Source organism: Tachyglossus aculeatus, chromosome 27 (genome assembly GCF_015852505.1).
Source record: "Tachyglossus aculeatus isolate mTacAcu1 chromosome 27, mTacAcu1.pri, whole genome shotgun sequence".
Classification (NCBI taxonomy): Eukaryota; Metazoa; Chordata; class Mammalia; order Monotremata; family Tachyglossidae; genus Tachyglossus; species Tachyglossus aculeatus.
Window position 1 is genome coordinate 2,208,166 of NC_052092.1, and position 16,989 is coordinate 2,225,154.

The following is a 16,989-nucleotide window of genomic DNA, read 5'->3' on the forward strand; positions in this document are numbered from 1 at the left end:
CCTCCCTGTTCTGATGGACCCAGGATTGAATTCTGCTAAACAGGATTGCCTGAGGAAATCAATCCATTGTATTTATTGAGCGCTTACTGGGTGTAGACGCTACTAGGTGTTCGGGAGAGTACAACAGCAATAATAATAACTGTGGTATTTGTTAAGCACTTAGCATGCGCCAGGCACTGTACTAAGCGCTGGGGTCTCAATTCCCATTTAATGTAATAATTTAACAATGTAACGGATGTATTCCCTGTCCACGGTTACAGGGTAGAGAAAACCTCCCTGTTCTGATGGACCCAGAATTGAATTCTGCTAAACAGGCATACCCCCCCAAAAATCACCCAGAATCCCAGGCTCCTCATTTCATCCATTCATTCGTATTTATTGAGTGCTTACTGTGTGCAGAGCACTGTACTAAGCACTCATTTCCTGCCCCAAATTGCATCTGCAGAGGAGTTTACCCCCTTAAGGGGTAGTACTAATAAGGATGATGATATTTGTTAAGCGCTTACTATGTGCCAAGCACTGTTCTAGAAACAGGGTAATCAGGTTGTCCCACGTGGGGCTCACACTTTTAATCTCCATTTTATAGATGAGGTAAATGCGGCACAGAGAAGGTAAGTGAGCTGCCCAGGGTGACAGGATTAGAACCCACGTCGTCTGACTCCCAAGCCTGGGCTCTTTCCTCTAAGCCACGCTGCTGCTTAGAGTGTAGCACTAAACCGTTAATTGTCATAATAAGAATTGGGAGAATTTGTTAAGCACTTACTACGTGTCCGGCCGGGACTGCGCCAAGCACAGTCAGTCGGGCTAGACCTGGTTTCCCTGCTCCACAAGTACCAGGGAGAACAGGTAACGCGTCCCTATTTGACAGTTGAGGAAACCGAGGCCCAGAGATGCCAAGTGACTTACCCAAGGTCACACAGGAAGCAGGTGGCACAGCTGGGATTAGAAACCAGATCCTCGGGCTCCCGGGCCTGCGTTCTTTCCCCTTTTGGCCAACCAAAAGTACCAGTTTTCTGGTACTTTCCCAAGCGCTCAGTATATAGCTCCCTAAATACCACTGATGGATTGATTGCAGCGGTAACGTGTCTGTCTGTTGCACTGCGGTCTCCCAGGCGCTTGGCGCAACGCTCTGCACACAGTAAGTGCTCAATACAATCGAATGAACGATTGAACCCAGGAGCCACCTGGAGGGAAGGAAACACCATTAAGAGGACCCTGAAGGCCCAAATCGGGGAAGAGAAGGAGCGCAGGCCTGGGAATCAGAGGGACCTGGGTTCTAATTCCTGCTTCGCCCCTTGTCCGCCGTGTGAACTTGGGTAAGTCACCGGCCTTCCTTGGGCCTTGCTTCCCTCATCTGTAAAATGGGGGATCGGGACCGTGAACCCCAGGTAGGACGTGGACTGGGTCTGTGGTGATTAGCTTAGCTAGAGAAGCAGCAGGGCCTAGGGGCTACAGCCCGGGCCTGGGACTCGGAAGGTCACGGGGTCTAATCCTGACTCCATCGCTTGTCTGCTGTGTGACCTTGGGCGAGTCGCTTAGCTTCTCTGTGCCTCGGTTACTTCAGCTGTAAAAGGGGGATTGAGATTGTGAGCCCCTCGGGACAAGGGCCCTTGTCCATCCCGATTTGCTTGTAGCCTTCCCAGTGCTTAGTACAGTGCCTGGCACATAGCGTTTTACAAATACCATATTTGTATTATTATTATTATTAGCTATTATTATTAGCTGCCTCAGCACTTGGAATGTGTGGCACATAGTAAATACCATTTTTTTTAAAAAAAAAAGTCTCCTAGGCAAGGCCCTCGCTGCGAGAAATGTAGACGAGTTTCTTGTAGGTCCGGTGAGCAACTTCCTTCTCAGCCTGTTTACACCCCTTGGAGGGGTAAAGCAGTGTTTAATAGAAGATAGACTCCAGTTATCCTCGGGCCTCGCCCTGCTGCCCGGCCTCTGCTTTGGGAAGCGTAGTGGGAAGCTGGAAGGGAGAAGGGACCGAGAGCCGGAAGAGTGTCGGGGGGGTGTCCGCACCTTCGAAACCCAGGGAAGTGGCATTTCCCAAAATCCTGGAGGCTGAGAGACAGGGTTAGGCTCAGGACGGGAGCTTCTGCGCCCCCTCGGAGGGAGAAGAACCGGGAGAGGGGCGAGGCAGGTCCCTCCCAGAGGTAAGGAAATGACGTTTTTTAAATCCCAGAGGCCGAGAGACAGGGAGGGTCTGGGCCGGGCGTCCTCCTGGCTCGGGACGGGGGTTTCCAGAAGCCTTTGGGAGTTGGGCAGGGCCCCTCAGATGAAAAAGGGGGAGGGGGCGGACCCACCCCCCTGGCATCCATCAAAGTCCAGACTGACATCCAGGTGAGTCGGAGGTGAGCGCGCGGCTATTTACTCAACAGGTCGATCGTGTCCCACTTCCACACATGGAGGACGTGGTCGTAAAAGGAGCAGGTGGCCAGGAGGTTGGCCTCGCACTTGGCGGCCACGGGTTCGGGCTCGTCCCAGCGGGACAGGAGGGACGGGGTGGTGACCATGCTCCTCAGCGTCGGGGAGACGGACAGGTTGGAGGGCCCCGAGCGGGCCCCGCTGTGGATGCGCCGCTGCGAGCTGTGGCCCTCGGTGTCCTCGTCTGAGCCGGCCTCCGAGGTGGGCGTTGGGGACTCGTAGGCCACCTTCAGGTTCTGGGACTGCCAGTCCAGCTTGCGGAAGATGGGGTCGAAGCTGGAGGCGGCCAGGTGCAGGGGGCCGGTGAACTGGGCCTGCGGCTCCGGGCTCGGGCAGGGCCGCGGCACCAGCCGGGACCAATCGGCCCCGTAGGCCAGCGAGTTGTGCAGCGTGTAGTTGGTCGTCACCAGGCACGTGTCTTTCCGCTCCTCTGAGGGGACAGAAACCGGGCCGCCCTTACCGCCTGCGAAGCGCTGTACTGAGCGCCGGGGGAGAGGGCAACGCAACCTGCAGGAGCGTCCCTCAACCTGGGAGTCAGAAGGTCTCCTCGTATCTACCCCCAGCACTTACAATAATCATAATCGTAATTATTATTGTTGTCCCAGCTCTGCACTTTGTCCGCAGTGTGACCTCGGGCCAGTCACTTCACTTCTCTGGGACTCCGTGACCTCATCTGGAAAATGGGGAGCCCCACCTGGGTACAGTGCTCTGCACAAGGTAAGCGCTGAATAAACACGACAATGAATGACGGGGACTATGTCCAACCCTGTTTGTTTCCACCCCAGCGCCTGGCACATAGTAAGAGCTTAACAAATAGCATAATTATCACCACTATTAGACCCTGCCCACAAGGAGCTCAGTCTCCTCTCAGATTCTTTATAATAATAATAATAATTATAGTTACGGTATTTGTGCTTGCTGTGTGCCAGGCACTGTACTAAGCACTGGACTCTTCCCACCAGAATTTGTCTATTAATAATAGTGGTATTTGTCAAGTACTTACTATGTGCCAAGCCCTGTTCTAAGCGCTAAGCAATCAGGTCCCACATGGGGCTCACGGTCTTAGGTCCCCGTTTTACAGGGGAAGCAGCGTGGCTCAGTGGAAAGAGCCCGGGCTTTGGAGTCAGAGGTCATGGGTTCAAATCCCAGCTCCCCCACTTGTCAGCTGTGTGACTTTGGGCACACAGTTCCCTCATCTGTAAAATGGGGGTTAAGACTGTGAGCCCCCCCCGTGGGACAACCTGATCACGTTGTAACCTCCCCAGCGCTTAGAACAGTGCTTTGCACATAGTAAGCGCTTAATAAATGCTATTATTATTATTATTACAGACAATTGAGGCACAGAGCAGTAAAGTGATTTCCCTAAGGTCACTACACCCTTCTCCCTTGGAGCGAAGGAAGGAGGAGCCTGAAAGCCTCTAGGCCGTTGGGTCTATATGTGGTACTGTCCTCTCCCAAGCGCTCAGTCCAGTGCTCTGCACACCGTAAGCGCACAATAAACGTGCCAGTGATTGACAGGGAGGGGAGGGGGCCGCGGCCACTCACCGAGGGTCCCCAGGCAGTTGAGGATCTTGAAGCCGCTGCTCATGCAGGCGGCCAGCAGCAGGTAGTCGACGGCGGGGTGCCACTTGAGCCTCCAGACGCCGCCCTGCACGTGGGTGTCGGCGAAGGGCTGCTGCATGTTGCGGGTGTCCCACAGGAGGATGTGCTCGTCGTAGCTGCGAACCAACCGGACCGCGCTCAGTACACAGGTCCGGACACGGACGCCCAAAGGGACCGGGGTTCTCGGCCCGGCTCCGCCCCGGTCATTCACTCGCGTTTCTCGAGCGCTTGGGAGAGGACCATGCGGCGCTACAGCCGGACCACACGCTCGTCCGCTGGGTGACCGGGGGCAAGTCACTGCTCGGGGGCCTCATTTCCCTCATCTGGAAAATGGGGGTGGAAACCGGGACCACCTCGGGGGACAGGGTCTGCCCAACCGGATTAGCTTGGCTCCGCCCTGGTGCTGACTACACACAATAGTAATAATAATGGCATTTATTAAGCGCTTACTATGTGCAAAGCACTGTTCTAAGGTGATCAGGTTTTCCCATGGGGGGCTCACAGTCTTAATCCCCATTTTACAGGTGAGGGGACTGAGGCCCAGAGAAGTTAAGTGGCTTGCCCAAAGTCACACAGCTGACAAGGGGCGGACACGGGACTTGAACCCACGACCTCTGACTCCAAAGCCCGGGCTCTTTCCACTTAGCCACGCTGCTTCTCTAAGTAAGCGCTTAATAAATACCATCATCATTATTGTTACGCAGGACTCAGAAGCCAATCTGCAGCTCACCCCACAGAGGCATCTCTGTGCAGGCTGGTGGAAGAATACCACTACTACTGCTACCAATAATAATACTGTTATTATTATGGCAGTTGTTAAGCACCAGGCACTGTTCTAAGCATTGCGGTAGATAGAAGCTAATCACATCGGACAGTCCCCTGAGGGGGCTTACCGGCTTAATCTCCATTTTCTAGACGCGGGAACTGAGGTCCAGAGAAGTGAAGCGACTCACCCAAGGTCACGCGGCAGGCGAGTGGCGGAGCCGGGATTCGTATGTAGGTCCTCTGACTCCCGGGCCTGGGCTCTAGCCACTAGGCCACCCTGCTTCTCCCCCACCAGTCCTGAGGCCACAGGTCAGGCCACGGCCGTGGTGCGGAAGGCTGGGAGGGAGTTGTTTGCGGGGGGGCCCACGGTGACTCACCTTCCCGTGGCCAGGAGGTTCTCCCGGTGAGGACTGCTATGGATGCTGCAGACGCCCATGGAATGCCTGCCGGGAAAACAAGTTCAGGGAAGGAGGCGGCGGCTTGGGAAGAGGACAACACAACAATAAAATTCCCTTCGGTGCCTGGGTTTTGCATTCAGCTCCATTCCCTAGGGACGGTTCTACGGGGGAGAGCAGACCGGCTAGTGCCAGCAAACTTAACTGGCAGCTCCCGGTGGGCAGGGAGCCTTTCAACCCATTCCACTCGCCCGCCCACCTCCAAGCGCTCTCAGCACACGGCAGACTGGAAGCTTCCGGAGGGTAGGGATTATACACAACAGTAACAATTCGAATAGTGGTATTTGTTAAGCATGCCGTGCACTGTACTAAGCACTGGGGTACGCAAAAGCTAATCGGGGTGGACACAAGACAGCAGACAAGCAGCAAGGCTTAGTGGAAAGAGCCTGCGCCCAGGAGTCGGAAGGACCTGGACTGTAATTCTGATTAGCTTTTATCTACCTCAGCGCTCAGAACAGTGCCGGGTGCATAGTAAGCGCTTAACAAGTGCCATTATAAAGAAAAAAGGAGGGGAGTCGTGATGACACAACTCAACAGGCTCGGGGGTCGCCTCCTCCAGGGTCCTCCGTCTGGGCAGGTGGGCAAGCTGGGCAGTAGGGAGGGGGTGGTTTACCTCTTGCTGGTGAACAGAGGGGTGTCGAGGGGGGCCCTGGTATCCCAGCCCTTCAGCAGACCATCATCTCCGCCTGGGGGATGGAGAGAGAGCGCGGGCCGTCACAGGCAGCACAAGGACCGCCCCGGGGGGATGTTGCATACATAGTAGGTGCTTAACAAATACCAGTATCATCATTACGGTGCCCTGCCCACAGTAAGCGCTCGCTAAATACCGGCCGAATGCTTGAGAGACAGCCACAGAGCTGATGGGCTTTGAGAGAGCCCAGTGGAGTCAGCAGTCACCGTCTTCAACCTCAATAGGAGCGGGGAAGTCGAGCCCCCACCGAAACCATGTAAGACTGAGCCAGGAATCCTCTCCTTCATACTTATTGAGCGCTTACTCTGTGCAGAGCACTGTACTCCCTCCCGCCCCAGGGGTCCTCTGGTTTCCGGGGAGCAGGAGAACAGAGGTCACCCTTCCCCTCCCTCCCTCCGTCCCCACAGGTCGTGGTGACCCCGGGCCTAACCTGAAAACACGACTTCCGTCTGCCAGTAGTTGAAGGCGGCGATCCAGGCTTCGAAGCCGTGAGCTTTCCAGGTGGACAGGAGCCGGGCCGAGGGGGCCGATTCGTCCACCGACACCAAGTACAGCTGGCCCTTCCAGTCACTGCTCACGAGTTTCAGGTGCTGGTCGTTACTCCGGGGGGAGGCGGACACAGACACAGACCGGGAACGGGGAGAAAGGGCCGAGGGAGGGAGAGATCATAAAGAGAGGGTTAGTTTGCTGCAATCTATCACCCTCTCCCTGATCCCAAGATGGGATTACTTGTTGCCCATCTGTACTTTCCAAGCGCTCAGTACGGTGCTCTGCACACAGTAAGCGCTCAGTAAATACAAATGAAGTACACCCCGAGGAGAAATGCTCCCCATCGAGGAATTCATTGAGCGCTCAGCGGCAGAATCAGCAGACACTGTCCGAACCAAATCGAGTGGGGGAGACGGTGGTGTGAATGAATAAGTCGTTTATAAATACAGACTGTGTCATTTAAAGATAACGTCTGTACGTGCTGTGGGGTGTCAAAGGCCCCCAAGTCAGAGCCAAGCGTTTGAGCGGACTGGGGAAAAGAGGGCCTTACTATCCGGCGCGTCCCGACGACCAGTCCAGAGACAGGGCGATGGTCCGAGGCGCCAGGTCCACGCTGAGCAGCGGGTTTAGCTTGCAACTGTTCTTCTACTGAAAAGAAAAGGGCTCTATCAGGGAGAGGGAGCGGGATCTCCCCATCCCACCCCAAAAGCAAGAAGCGGCAGCAGGTCGGGGGAGTCGGAGGACCTGGGTTCGAGCCCTTAGACCGGAACCTCCGTTTCCTCATCGGTGAGGCGGGGATTCGAACCCTCTCCTCTCTCTCTCGACTTGGACCGCGAGCCCCGTGTGGGACGGGGACTGAATCCGGCCCGATCGTCTCAACGAGAACAACACTGATGACGATAATGGTGGACTTAGTGTCGGCAAGCGTTGCGTGGGGCAGATGCAAGCAAATCAGGTTGGATACGGTCCCCGTCCCCCACGGGGCTCCCGGTCTTCATCCCATTTTACAGACGAGGGAACGCAGGCCCAGAGCAGTGCAGCGACGTGATTACGGTCGCACAGCAGGCAAGTGGCGGAGCTGCGATTAGAACCCGGCTCCTAAATCATCTCAGATGGGCATATCTTTTGGAAGAGGGTGGCATCAGACAACAACTTTTGGGGCCCTCCGGCCCCCTTGGCGGTCTCCCCAGAGCCCCGTCCCCCAGCTCCTCCCAGCCACTGACCTCTGGGCCCACCAGCTGAAACAGCTCCACAACTCCTCGGGCGTCCGCCACCCCCAGGGTGGGCAGGCCTGCCACCGGAACGTGGCACCTGGGCGGGGGGAGGGAGAGGGACAACCGTGTTAGTGGCGTCTACTCACTCCTCAGTTAAGGGGGAGGAACAAAAACCCAAGGGTCCGCAATGGGGTTGGCTAGATTCACCTGATCGTTCAAACAATAACCATACGAGCCCACTGTTGGGTAGGGACTGTATATGTTGCCAATTTGTACTTCCCAAGCACTTAGTACACTGCTCTGCACATAGTAAGCGCTCAATAAATACAATTGATGATGATAGTAATAATAATAACGTGGCATTTGTGAAGCGCTTACTACGTGCCAGGCGCCGTACTAAGTGCTGGGGTGGCTACGAGCAAACGGGGTTGAACACAGTCCCTGTCCCCCGTGGGGCTCACAGCCTTAATCCCCATTTTCCACCTGAGGGAAATGAGGCCCAGAGAAGTGAAGTGACATGGCCAAGGTCACACGCACCAGAGCCGAAACTCGAACCCATGACCTTCTGACCCTCAGGCCCGGGCTCTTTCTACTATGCCATCGACCTAATCGTTAGAATAACGGTAATAATAATAACTGTGGCGTTTGTGAAGCGCTTACTATGTGCCAGGCGCTGTTCCAAGCACTGGGGTGGATACAAGCTAATCAATCAATGATATTTATTGAGCGCTTACTGTGTGCAGAGCACTGTACTAAGCGCTTGGGAAGTACAAGTTGGCAACATATAGAGACGGTCCCTACCCAGCAGTGGGCTCACAGTCAAGAAGGTTGGACACGGTCCCTGTCCCATGTGGGGCTCTCAGTCTCAATCCCCATCTTCCAGATGAGGGAACTGAGACCCAGAGAAGTGAAGTGACTTGCCCAGGGTCACCCAGCAGACAAGTGGCAGAGCCGGGACTGGAACCCATGACCCTCTGAATCCCAGGCCCGGCTCTACCCGCTAGGCCGCCCCGCTTCAAAGCCACGGTCTCGGGTCCGCGTCCGTAAACCTCTAGACCGAGAGCCCGTGGTGGGCAGGGATCGTCTCTCTTTACTGCTGTATTGTACTTTCCAGGCGCTCAGCACAGTGCTCGGCACACAGTGAGCGCTCAATAAATACGACCAAACAGACGAACGAACCCCGTTGTCAAGAACCAGAGCACCTCTCACTAAGGAGCCCCTCAAAGCGGCCACCTGGTTTCGTTACGGGCCCCTCCCTCTGCCCATCCGCCAAGCTCGCTCTCTTCCTCCCTTCAAGGCCCTACTGAGAGCTCACCTCCTCCAGGAGGCCTTCCCAGACTGAGCCCCTTCCTTCCTCTCCCCCTCGTCCCCCTCTCCATCCCCCCCATCTTACCTCCTTCCCTTCCCCACAGCACCTGTATATATGGATATATGTTTGTACATATTTATTACTCTATTTACTTTACTTGTACATATCTATTCTATTTATTTTATTTTGTTAGTATGTTTGGTTCTGTCTCCCCCTTTTAGACCGTGAGCCCACTGTTGGGTAGGGACCGTCTCTAGATGTTGCCAACTTGGACTTCCCAAGCGCTTAGTCCAGTGCTCTGCACACAGTAAGCGCTCAATAAATACGATTGATGATGATGATGATGGGAACCTGTCGGCTAACTCTGCCGTCTCGTCCTCTCCCGGGCGCTCAGTCCAGCGGTCGGGCGGAGAGCGCTCCATAAGCACCACCGAGTCGACGGACTGCTTTTATCGTCCGGCCCAAGACCACCGCCGGACGGGGAGACGGAAAACCGGCCCCTGGAGCCTACGCCCCCGGATTCCCGCGGGCCCCCCGAGTCACGCTACCATTTCATGTCCAGGATGGCGGCCCCGTCTCTCCTCTGGACCTCCACGAGCGGGTTGGGACTGGACAGGTCTTCGTTGCAGCTGTACAGGTAGAGGCGGCCGAGCCGGGCCTGGGACTCATCGCTCTGGGCAGACTCCGTTTTGCTCTGCAAGGCGCAAGGAATAATAACGACTGTAATGATGGCACCTTTTAGGCGCTTAGTACAGCCAGGCATCGCACTGAGCGCCGGGGTGGAATCAAGCAGATCGGGCCGGACGCGGGCCCCGTCCCGCGTGGGGCTCACGTGCTCCACGTTTTCCAGATGAGGGAACTGAGGCCCGGAGAAACGAAGCAACTCGCCCAAGGCCACCCGGCGGACAGGGGGTGGCGGCGGGATTAGAACCCAGGACCTTCGGGCTCCGGCCGCTACGCCGTGCTGCTTCTCTAACCAGAGCCTCTAACTTCTCCGACCGGACGGGTCCGCCGGAGCCGTGGGCCCTCGCCCTCCCTCCCACCTGCAACTCCGACGGGCCACCCCTCTCCCCCACCTTCGGAGCCTTATCAAAGTCACGCCTCCTCCAGGAGGCCTTCCCCACTGTCAGCTGGGTGACTCTGGGCAAGTCACCTGACTTCTCTGGGCCTCAGTTCCCTCATCTGAGGAATGGGGATTAAGACTGTGAGCCCCTCGTGGGTCAACCTGATGCCCGTGTAACCTCCCCAGCGCTTAGAACAGTGCTTTGAAAACAGTAAGTGCTTAATAAATGCCATCGTTATCATTATTAATAATAATAAAGTGCTGCTCAGAGAAGCAGCGTGGCTCAGTGGAAAGAGTCCGGGCTTTGGAGTCAGGGGTCACGGGTTCAAATCCCAGTTCCGCCAATTGTCAGCTGTGTGACTTTAGGCAAGTCTCTTCACTTCTATGGGCCTCTGTTCCCTCATCTGTAAAATGGGGATGAAGACTGTGAGCCCCCCGTGGGACAACCTGATCACCCTGTAACCTCCCAGCGCTTAGAACAGTGCTTTGTACATAGTAAGCGCTTAATAAATGCCATCATCATCATCATCTGCCCTATACCCCCTCGCCCTCCCGCGTCACCTAAGCACTTGGATCCCCTCAACTGTCAGCTCGCTGTGGGCACGTGTCCGTCTGTTATTATTTCATCCTCTCCCAAGCGCTCAGTCCAGTGCTTCGCACACAGTAAGCGCTCAGTAAACACGGCTGAATGAATGAACCCGTCCCCTTGAAACATATGAACCCATCCCACCCTGAGCCCCCTTTTTCCTCTCCTTCCCCTCCCCACAGCACCCGTCTATGTTTGTACAGATTACTCATTTATTTTACTTGTACATATTTGTTAATGATGTGCATCTAGCTTTATTTCTATTTATTCTAACGACTCGACATCTGTCCACATTTTGTTTTGTTGTCCATCTCCCCCTTCTAGACCGTGCGCCTGTCGCTGGGTAGGGACCGTCTCTAGATGTTGCCGACTTGTACTTCCCAAGCGCTTCATACAGTGCTGTGCACACGGGAAGCGCTCAATATATAGGATTGAATGAAATTATTCTCGCCCCCAGACCCCACGGCCCTTTATGCACGTTTCCGTCAATTTCCATTCATTCCATCAAGTTTGATCGCCGTTTTACAGAGCAGGTAACTGGGGGCCAGGTGGGCAAAATGACTCGCCCAAGGTCACCCGGCCGAAGAGAGGCGGGCTGGGATGAGAAGCCGGGGTGGGGGGGGGTGTAAAATGGGGGTGGGGGGGGGTGGGGGGGGTCCCCTGACCTTGTCCGGCACTCGCAGCTGGTAGGTGCCGCACACCAGAAAGTTGTGCCAGTCGTCCAGCGGGCACCACTCCACCGAATCGGCGCTGTATTCCGTGTCCACCACCTGCACCATCCGACCGCGGGTGCCCATCTTCCCGCCTGGCTGGAGGGGAATGGGAGAAGACAAGGAAACACCGGGGTTGGGCTGGAGGAGGGGCTGGGGGCCGCAGGGGAGGAACAAGAAGCAGCAGCGTGGCTCAGTGGACAGAGCCCGGGCTTTGGAGTCACAGATCATGGGTTCAAATCCTGGCTCCGCCACCTGTCTGTTGTGTGACTTTGGACAAGTCACTTCACCTCCTTCCCTTCCCCACAGCACCTGTATATATTTATATACATATATATGCATACACATATATGTGTATATATACATATATTTGTATATATGTTTGTACACATTTATTACTCTATTTATTTATTATTTATTTTACTTGTACATATTTATTCTATTTATTTTATTTTAATATGTTTGGTTTTGTTCCCTGTCTCCCCCTTCTAGACTGAGCCCACTGTTGGGTGGGGACCATCTCTATATGTTGCCAACTTGGACTTCCCAAGCACTTAGCACAGTGCTCTGCACACAGTAAGCACTCAATACGATTGATTCTGTGCCTCAGTGACCTCATCTGTAAAATGGGGATGAAGACCGTGAGCCCCACGTGGGGACAACCTGATCACCTTGTAACCTCCCTGGCGCTAAGCACAGTGCTTGGCACGTAGTAAGCGCTTAATAAACGCCATCATTATGACTATTAAGGAGAGGGCAGGGTCAGAACAGCCTGCAGTGGCGGTATTTTGGTTGTCTTCTGGTACTTGTCAAGCGCTTACTATAACAGTTATGGTATCTGTTAAGCGCTTACTCTGTGCAAAGTGCCATTCTAAGCGCTCAGACACTGTTCTGGGCGCTGGGGTAGGGACAATACAGTGCTCTGCACATAGTAAGCGCTCAATAAATACGATTAATGATGACAATGACCCCTTCAGGACTGTGAGCCTGCTGCTGGGTAGCAACCGTGGCTGTATGTTGCCAACTTGTACTTCCCAAGCGCTTAGTACGGTGCTCTGCACACAGTAAGCACTCAATAAATACAACTGAATGAATGAATGAATTTATTTATTTTCCTTGTACATATTCATTCTATTTATTTTATTTTGTTAATTTTTGTTTTGTTGTCTGTCTCTCCCTTCTGGACTGTGAGTCCACTGTTGGGTAGGGACCGTGTCCATATGTTGCCAACTTGTACTTCCCAAGCGCTTAGTGCAGTGCTCTGCACACAGTAAGCGCTCAATAAATACGACTGAATGAATGAATTTATTTTACTTGTACATATTTATTCTATTTATTTTACTTTGTTAATTTGTTTTGTCTGTCTCCCCCTTCTAGGCTGTGAGCCCGCTGCTGGGTAGGGACCGTCTCTCTATGTTGCCGACTTGTACTTCCCAAGCGCTTAGTCCAGTGCTCTGCACACAGTCAGCGCTCAATAAATACGATAGAATGAATGAATGAATGACCTGTATATATGTTTGTATGTATTTATTACTCTATTTTACTTGTACACATTTATTCTATTTATTTGATTTTGTTAATACGTTTTGTTTTGTTGTCCGTCTCCCCATTCTAGACTGTGAGCCCGCTGTTGGGTAGGGGCCGTCTCTATGTGTTGCCGACTTGTACTTCCCAAGCGCTTAGTACAGTGCTCTGCACACGGTAAGCGCTCAATACGATTAAATGGATGAGTGAATGAATGAATGAATGAATGACCGGCGGCCGATGGAGCCCCCCGCCGCCTGGCGGAGACAGGACGGGCCCCCCGAACCCCCATTTGGCAGGGGAAGAAACGGAGGCCGAGGGAGGCCGAGGGGGCTTGGCCCAGCTCACGGACTGAACGGCGGGCAGAGGCAGGATTAGAACCCAGGACCGCCGAAGGGCAACGGGCCCCGATGGCCCGCGATGGGGGGCGGGCGGGGACGGAAATGGGGAAGGGGGGAGGGACGGAGGGAGGGGAAGGGGGCGGGGCCGGGGAAAGGGGGCGGGGCCAGAGGGCGGTGTGGGCGGGGCCATGGGTGGTGGGCGGGGCCCGATTGGAGGAAGAGGTGGGCGTGGCCACAGAGGTGTTGGCGGTGCGGAGGAAAGTGGGCGGGGCCATGAGTGGTGGGCGGGTGCAGATTGGAGGGGAAGGGGTGGGCGTGGCCATAGAGGGTGTGGGCGGGGCGGAGTGGGCGGGGCCAGAGCAGCCACGGGGATGGGGCGGGGTCACAGGGGAGGGGGAGGGGTCAGGCAGGGGGAGGGGCCTGGGGGGCCTCGTGGCGGAGGTGCGCCGGGGGCGGGGGTAGGTGGCGTGGTCACGGGGGGGCCCGACGGCGCGGGGAGAGGAGAGGAGAGGAGAGGAGAGGGCAGAGCCATGGGGAGGGAAGGAAGGAAATAATCAATCGTATTTATTGAGCGCTTACTGTGTGCACAGCACTGGACTAAGCGCTTGGGAAGTCCAAGTCGGCAACACATCATAGAGACGGTCCCTACCCAACAGCGGGCTCACAGGCTAGAAGGGGGAGACAGACAACAAAACCAAACATACTGATATAAAATAAGCAGAGTAGATGTGTACAAGATAGAGTAATAAATACGTACGAACATCTACCCATATATCCAGGTGCTGTGGGGAAGGGAAGGAGGTGAGATGGGGGGGATGGAGAGGGGGACGGGGGGGGAGAGGAAGGAAGGGGCTCAGTGTGGGAAGGCCTCCTGGAGGAGGGGAGCTCTCAGTAGGGCCTTGAAGGGAGGAAGAAGGAAGGAGGGAGGGGTTGTGGTCCCGGCAGCCCTTTGAGGGGGTGAATGTCGCCGCGGTTCGTCCCTTACCGTGCTGATTCTCTCCCCGTGCTCCTCCCGGCTCCCCCAGCAACGCCGACTCCGTGCCCGCGGCCCCCCGGCCCCCGCCCCTACTCCTACTCCTTCCGGGGCTGCGCGCGCAGCCCGCCGGAACCGCCCCCGGCCCCGCCCCCTGCGGAGGAGGAGGAGCAGCAGGAGAAAGGGCGCATGCGCGCGCGCAGGCGCTGTTCTTCTCGCCCCGCCCGTGACGCAGCACGGCGCCCCCCCTTGGTCAGCTGAGCGCTCCGTAGGTGCCTGCCGCTGTCCTAAGCGCCGGGGGACAGACCCCCTCATCGCGCGGCTTCCTCGACCGTAAAATGGGGACATTTAGACAGACTTTCAGACTGTGAGCCCACTGTTGGGTAGGGCCTGTCTCTATACGTTCCCAATTTGTACTCCCCAGGCGCTTAGTACAGTGCTCTGCACACAGTGAGCGCTCAATAAGTACGATTGATGATGATGATGACCCCCGCTACCTGCCCTCTTCGCTCCTCGACTCTTAGGCCGCAGCGGGGCTCGGTGGAAAGAGGCCGGGCTTGGGAGTCAGAAGTCGTGGGTTCCAATCCCCACTCCGCCAATGGTCAGCTGGGTGACTTTGGACAACTCAGGTCACTTCTCTGGGCCTCACTTACCTCATCTGTAAAATGGGGATTAAGACTGTGAGCCCCCGCATGGGACAGCCTGATCACCTTGGAACCTCCCCCGCGCCTAGAACAGTGCTTCGCACATAGTAAGCGCTTAATAAATTAGAACAGTGCTTCGCACATAGTAAGCACTTAATAAATGCCATCATTATTATTATTGGGAGTCAGAGGTCATGTGTTCGAATCCCTACTCTGCCACTTTCAAGTGGAAAGAGCCCGGGCTTGGGAGCCAGAGGTCACGGGTCCAAATCCCATCTCTGCCACTTGTCAGCTGTGTGACTTTGGGCAAGTCACTTCACTTCTCTGGGCCTCACTTACCTCATCTGTAAAATGGGGATTACGACTGTGAGCCCCACATGGGATAACCTGATCACCTTGTAACCTTCCCAGCGCCTAGAACAGTGCTTTGCACATAGTATGTGCTTAATAAATTAGAACAGTGCTTTGCACACAGTAAGCACTTAATAAATGCCATTATTATTATTGGGAGTCTGAGGTCATGGGTTCGAACCCCGAGTCCACCACTTTCAAGTGGAAAGAGCACGGGCTTTGGAGTCAAAGGTCATGGGTTCAAATCTCTGCTCCGCCACGTGTCAGCTGTGTGACTTTGGGCAAGTCACTTCACTTCTCTGGGCCTAAGTGACCTCATCTGGAAAATGGGGATTAAGACTGTAAGCCCCACATAAAATAACCTGATCACCTTGTATCCTCCCCAGCGCCTAGAACAGTGCTTTGCACATAGTAAGCATTTAACAAATGCCATCATTATCATTATTATTCATTCATTCATTCATTCAATCGTATTTATTGAGCACTTACTGTGTGCAGAGCACTGGACTAAGCGCTTGGGAAATCCAAGTTGGCAACATCTAGAGACGGTCCCTACCCAACAGCGGGCTCACAGTCTAGAAGGGGGAGACAGAGAAAACAAAACATATTAATAAAATAAAACAAATAGAATAGTAAATATGTGCAAGGAAAATAAACTGTCAGCTGTGTGACTGAGCAAGTCACTTCACTTCTCTGGGCCTCAGTCACCTCATCTGGAAAATGGGAATGAAGACTGTGAGCCCCACGTGGGACAACCTGATCACCTTGTAACCTCCCCAGCGCTTGGAACACTGCTTTGCACATAGTGAGCGTTTAATAAATGACATTATTACTATTATTATTTGGGGCAGGGGATGTGCTGACTGAACTGAATCTACTCAGCCTGCGAGGGCTTGCAGTCAAAGGCGGAGAGAGGAGGGTTTAATCCCCATTTTACAGATGGGGCACATAGCGAGACCTTAACAAAGCGCTTAGTACAGTGCTCTGCACACAGTAAGCGCTCAATAAATACGATTGAGTGAACAAATACCGCTATTCTCATCATCCGTTTCAGCAAGCTTAGAACGAGAACTCTGCCTCTGTTTTGAACCTTTCCGGGTGAAACGTCCGCTTGGATAGCGAATCGATTATAAGTTTTAATTGCTATTAGCTTAGTGCCGAAGCAACAAAGCCGTAACTGTAACTGCTAGTGCGTAAGGATCTTACGAGGAAAAGCAAATAAAAGGAAATCTTTAGGATAAAAAATAATAATGCCTTTCAAATGGAGACCGATCTTAACCTTGCAATTTCGTGGTTCATCATTTTCCCGCCATCAGCCCCAGGCTCTCTATAGCACACGTTTATTTTAAATAGGAAGAAAAATGCTAATTGGAAAACAACTGGGAGTCCGAAGGACCTGGGTTCTAATTCCGGCTCCGCCACGCTGCCGTGAGACCCAGGGCAAGTCGCTTCACGTCTCTGGGCCTCCGTTTCCTCATCTGGAAAATGGGGACGAAGACTGTGAGCCCCGTGTGGGACAGGGACCGTGCCCAGCCTGATTAACTTGTATCTACCCCGGCGCTTAGAACAGTGCCTGGCACATAGGAAGCGCTTAAATACCGCTATTATTATTTTTATTCCAGCAGACCTGAGACACGCTTTTGGCTACCGTGTCAAAGGTGGGACACCCAAGTGGCTAAATGCCGCAAACCGGCGCTCAGTACAGTGCTCCGCATGCAGTCAACGCTCAAATACCACGGATTGTGATTCAGCGACAACCGCTAGTGCCCCCGCCCCCGGTTCGGATCCTGCCCCCTTCCCTCGGCGGCAACCGTCATTTATTGATTTTATATCACTATCCGTCTC

At 54.3% G+C, this 16,989-nt stretch overlaps 1 protein-coding gene across 1 annotated transcript; it reads right to left on the minus strand.

The window, feature by feature from the left end:
* Positions 1-1,749: 1,749 nt before the first annotated feature.
* On the minus strand, positions 1,750-14,206 carry DPH7 (diphthamide biosynthesis 7). Its single transcript, XM_038767813.1, has 10 exons — positions 14,162-14,206; positions 11,267-11,410; positions 9,501-9,646; positions 7,653-7,740; positions 6,980-7,074; positions 6,371-6,540; positions 5,863-5,935; positions 5,172-5,237; positions 3,973-4,145; positions 1,750-2,857 (listed from the first exon to the last, which is right to left on the minus strand). Exons 2-10 carry the CDS (start codon positions 11,396-11,398, stop codon positions 2,367-2,369), a joined length of 1,434 nt encoding a protein of 477 aa, XP_038623741.1. The 5' UTR covers positions 11,399-11,410; positions 14,162-14,206; the 3' UTR covers positions 1,750-2,366.
* Positions 14,207-16,989: the final 2,783 nt, after the last annotated feature.